Source organism: Centruroides sculpturatus, unplaced genomic scaffold (genome assembly GCF_000671375.1).
Source record: "Centruroides sculpturatus isolate CEXI.00-Female unplaced genomic scaffold, Cexi_2.0 scaffold125, whole genome shotgun sequence".
NCBI lineage: Eukaryota > Metazoa > Arthropoda > Arachnida > Scorpiones > Buthidae > Centruroides > Centruroides sculpturatus.
In genome coordinates, this window is record NW_019384337.1 from 55,718 (window position 1) to 61,349 (window position 5,632).

Sequence of the window (5,632 nt, forward strand, 5' to 3'; positions counted from 1 at the left end):
TATTTTAATCCCGATGTTTAATTAATACAGAAAGTCGCAATATTTTATTTTAAATTTTCATATTATATAATAATGATTTATGCTTCTTGTGAAATCGATTATTATTATTATTTAAATTGTGGGAGGGGCCATGTGTAAACAGATGTTTTTACTAACCTCGTTACGTTCGAACAACAATTAATGACTTATTAATAAATGTTCTTGGTCTTTTAATGTTGAATATTTTTAGACTGAAATATACAAATTCAATTTAACTAACTTGAAAATTTTATATGAATTTATTAAAAGTAAATTGTTTTATACACATTTAATTATGAGAAAGTTTTTCTCTTTTGTAATTCTCTTGTTTACATTGTGTAACTTTATTAATGCAAATGACAGATTTTATAAGTTAACAGCAATAGATACAAATGGTAATGAAGTACAGTTTGAAGAGTTTAGAGGAAAGGTAATTTTCTAAATTACATCAAAGTTCAATATCCTATTTAATTTTGTTTATATATTTTACTGTTAATTTAATCATTGTATGCAGAAATTTGCCCTGTTTTCATCATAAAAATGATTTCAACATTATATATTTACATAATTTATTATTATGAAAACTTTTATTACTTACTGCATATAGTTGAGTAATGTACAGTCGACCCCCCCTATAACACTGATGATTATTCCGTTTTATATGAATTCCAAGTTGTACGAGTCACTTAGATTTTACAAATACGTGTGCCGGGCTGTGAACGGCTTGCGTATTTGTAAAATATAAGTGACTCGTACAACATGGAATTCATATAACATGGAAAAATCAACAGTGTTATAGGAGGGTCCACTGGTAAAAACAAAGTATATATCGTATTAAACATATCATTCAGAGCTTGAATTGTGCCAAATAGATTTTTAATTGTATCAAATATTTTCTAGTAATGCGAGTTTAATTACTATTTAACAGATGTAAAAATACAGCTGTTAAAACTTCTACATCAAAGTTGAGCTAATTTTATAATTTTTATTTTGTAATTTAACATAAAAAAGAGAAATAACATAAAAGCGTGTATATGTTATGTGGTGTATGGCAGGCAACCAAGGGGCTGCCTGCCAAAGAGATTGACAGATGGTGTCTGTGACGCTTTGATTGCAAAGAACATCACAAGTATGCATGGTCGAAGTCAGCGTAAATATGTACGATAGGCCTTAATTAATGAGCGTGGAAGAAGCGAGAGAGGTATGTTTGGAACAAGCGGTGTGGAAGCGGCTCATTCACTGCCAATCCAAAAGTGAAAAGGCGTGAAGGTTATGTCTGTATGTACATAAAACAGATTTTTAACATTTGGTATTAAATTATTCAAACTGATAAACTGGTTTAAGAAAAGCTATATTATTTTGTAAGTATGGTATTTTCATAAACCTACACGTAATCAGTATCCAGTAAGAAAAACTACAACAAAGCAGACATTTTCATCCATGCTGAACTGGAATTATCAGGCTAAGGTCAGTTAGGCTGAAGATGCTTGTTTGACAAGGATGAAAAAATTTGCTTTCTTCTTGCTTTTCTTTATTTATTTGATATTGGTTATATGTGTAGTGTTTATTTACAGTACATACACCCAGTTTGAGTAGTTCAATTTAGAAGTGTTTTCCTTGAGTGTTTTGATATTTATCTTTGAAAACATTCCATTTACTCTTTCTTATGCTTTTTGTCTGTGCATATGTTTATGTGATTATTAAGTTGGCTATTGTAATCAATTGTAATCATTAGCGAGGTTGAGGCCAAAGTTTTAAACACAAAAACGGTACGTCGGACATTCAGCGCCACTTTCATGTAAGCCTAGAAGTTTGACAATGGTGTTTGGATAGTCAGTGGAATCATACTCAGCATTCCAAACAACATTGTAAAACTTCTAGGTTTACAGGAAAGCAGCACTGAACGTCAGACGTACATGTTTTCGCATTTAAAACTTCGGCCTCAACCTCACTATTCATTAAATACAGTCTAGTCATACATCACAAAAATATTTATTAACTACGTCACATCCTGGTTTGCATTTCAGCCAGTCTGCAATTTTTCTTAAAAACTTAACTATAGGTATATTGATACTTATTCTGCTGTTCACGTATTTTATTGAATTATTTTTTAACATCTGTTAATGTTAATTGTTGGTAAAATAAGTTACAAACCTCCATAATGCCTATAAAATACTGTTATATAAAAATTATTTTCTTCACTTTCTGATCCAACTTGCTCTTCTTTTCATCATTTTTTTGTATCCATATCTTAAAGATTCTCATCTCACTTTCCTTTTTTAATTTTTTTTTTACACCAATAAACTACATTCACTTTTTTATTCCTAAGACAATCATAATAGTAATATTAATATTGTGGTTATCCTATGAAATGGAAATCTTACTATGAAGATATCCACATCCAGATGTTCTATCCCTGGCACCTCTTCAGTATGGTTTTTTTAATGAAGTATTTTATTAGCTGCATTTATTTATTATTTGTTACAGACAGAAATAAATAATAGCTTTGAAATAGACTTTTAATATTTTAATTGTTCTTATGAATCAGTATTATTATATTGATTAAAATTGAGAAAAGTATTTTTTTGTTTTTTATTTTAGGTAGTACTGATTGTTAATGTAGCAACTTACTGTGGATTTACCAAAGATCATTATACTGAATTAGTGAAATTGCAAAATATTTTAGGTTATAAGAAAAATTTAATAATTTTAGCCTTTCCTTGTAATCAATTTGGACAACAAGAGCCAGATTCAGATAAAGAAATTAATGAATTTGTACAAACTGTTTACAAAATAAATTTTCTTTTGTTTAAGAAAATTGATGTAATAGGAGAAAATATTCATCCAGTCTTTCAATTTTTATTTGGTAAGTGTAAATCTTAAAAAAGTCATTAGCATAAAATTAATTAAATAACTATTATTTATATTATTGTATCATTTTGCAGACTGTTAAAAAAAACATTTTTAAAAATGTACATAATGAAAGAACTTGTAATCATATATATATTTTTCTAGGTTAATTTTTATTATAAAATTACATTATCCTATATCACAATATTAAAAATTGATTTTTACATAAAACTTTAAAGAATTTGTTTGTTAAATTTTGTTTTTATTTCATATGAAAGAAAAGTAATAATATAATAATTAAAACAGTGGCATAGTGTGGGTGTCAGCCGCCCGGGGCGGAGGAAAATTTCGCTGCCCCTTATTTAGGTATCTCAATTTAAAAGACTAAAATTCAGTTTCGTCACAGAATAAGTAATGAAAAATTCTGTGCTCATTGCAATCGGTCCGAATCGTAGGTGCGACAAAAATATGAAATGAAATGGTTCAAATTTTTACAAGATATTATTATTATTTATTGTGAAATTTTGCCCCCCTTAATTCAGTGGCGTAGCCCCACTGGGGCAGGCTATGCCACTGAATTAAAACAAAACTAATTAATTATTCAGTGTAAATTATAAAATTATTATAACACTTAAATAAATAATTGAAGAACAGAAATAAATATAGGCCTAGTTTTCATTTATAAGTAATATTTCTTGTAATAAAAGTTTTAATGAAAACAGAACTATATAAAGAAAACTTTATAATTGCTATTAATTTTCAAACTAATTATTTATATTTATTTTTTCTATTGTAGAGGAATCTGGGAAACAACCAAACTGGAATTTCTGGAAATACTTAATTGATCATTCTGGAAATTTTCTAAATGCTTGGAGCCCTTTTACATCAGTATCAGCTATATTTGAAGATGTAAAATCAGCTGTTGAGAAAGCAGATCATCATGCAATACCCTTAAAAGAATTATAAATTCAAAATTTATAAACAATTTAAACTTAAATGTATAAAATACCTTTTGAGCTACTATGCGTTATTGAATTATATATAACATTTACTTGAGATTCCTTACATTTATATCTTACATATATGTATTATAAATATGAATTTGAAAATAAGATTGTTGTGCATTACTTTNTTCTTTGGTTTTCTTGAGAACAGCTCCTTACTGCTGTCATGACTGGTGGAATTAGTTGGCTTAGATTCTTTTTCAGGGGAGATATATGCTTGGGAACACATTGTGGGACTTGGCGAACTTGTTCTGATACTGTATCATCAAAATAATTGCGATACTCACATTTTACCAGCATACACTTTTTCTTATGCTTGCTGGAATACTTGACATCCTAAAATGATCAATGATTCAAATTTTATTCTAAATATTTTTGTAATTTAAGTCTGTTTCAATTACATTACAGAAAAGTTTTGTTATGAATTTATTTGGTAAATTATGATACAGAATAAACTACAGAAGCGTGACGAATTAGTACATCTAGTTGCATGAAAGTAATAAGCAATTCACACCCATGTAATGTAATCAGCTGTGAACATTTTTGCAGCAAAAAAATTGTAAGCATTAGTTTTGTGATATGTATCACTGTTCACAACGAGTACAAAAAAAATGATCTCTCAACATTTCAACAAGGGAAGATTATAGGAGCCAAATGGATGGGCCATTCTCTGATATGGCAAGTGCACTTGGGTTTTCAAGAACAATTGTGGCAAGTGTGTGCCAGGTGGTATGAATACCAGAAAGACCACTGCCAACCAGGACTTGTGGTCAGAAACATCTGTTACAATGTAAGAAATGCATTACCTACATTGCTGTTTGAAGATCCTAAGACTGGACCACATTGCAATTACTGATTGCAATGCAAGTGCAATCAGTAGTTTTGCTTGCTGACAGGTGTAGAAACCTGTTGGCAACATTTCAGCCAGTCTGCAATTTTTCTTAAAAATTTAACTATAGGTATATTGATACTTATATTCTGCTGTTCACGTATTTTATTGAATTATTTTTTAACATCTGTTAATGTTAATTGTTGGTAAAATAAGTTACAAACCTCCATAATGCCTATAAAATACTGTTATATAAAAATTATTTTCTTCACTTTCTGATCCAACTTGCTCTTCTTTTCATCATTTTTTTGTATCCATATCTTAAAGATTCTCATCTCACTTTCCTTTTTTAATTTTTTTTTTACACCAATAAACTACATTCACTTTTTTATTCCTAAGACAATCATAATAGTAATATTAATATTGTGGTTATCCTATGAAATGGAAATCTTACTATGAAGATATCCACATCCAGATGTTCTATCCCTGGCACCTCTTCAGTATGGTTTTTTTAATGAAGTATTTTATTAGCTGCATCTATTTGTTATTTGTTACAGACAGAAATAAATAATAGCTTTGAAATAGACTTTTAATATTTTAATTGTTCTTATGAATCAGTATTATTATATTGATTAAAATTGAGAAAAGTATTTTTTTGTTTTTTATTTTAGGTAGTACTGATTGTTAATGTAGCAACTTACTGTGGATTTATCAAAGATCATTATACTGAATTAGTGAAATTGCAAAATATTTTAGGTTATAAGAAAAATTTAATAATTTTAGCCTTTCCTTGTAATCAATTTGGACAACAAGAGCCAGATTCAGATAAAGAAATTAATGAATTTGTACAAACTGTTTACAAAATAAATTTTCTTTTGTTTAAGAAAATTNGGAACTTCAGGGTGGACATAGGCTGTATATTATTCCGTTA

The 5,632-nt window shown here is 28.5% G+C and overlaps 1 protein-coding gene across 1 annotated transcript; it reads left to right on the forward strand.

Moving 5' to 3' along the window:
• Nucleotides 1-93: 93 nt before the first annotated feature.
• On the forward strand, nucleotides 94-3,987 carry LOC111632447 (glutathione peroxidase 7-like). The gene is made up of 3 exons (XM_023376866.1): nucleotides 94-448; nucleotides 2,620-2,884; nucleotides 3,665-3,987. The coding sequence occupies exons 1-3, from the start codon at nucleotides 314-316 to the stop codon at nucleotides 3,832-3,834; spliced, it is 570 nt and encodes a 189-aa protein (XP_023232634.1). The 5' UTR covers nucleotides 94-313; the 3' UTR covers nucleotides 3,835-3,987.
• Nucleotides 3,988-5,632: the final 1,645 nt, after the last annotated feature.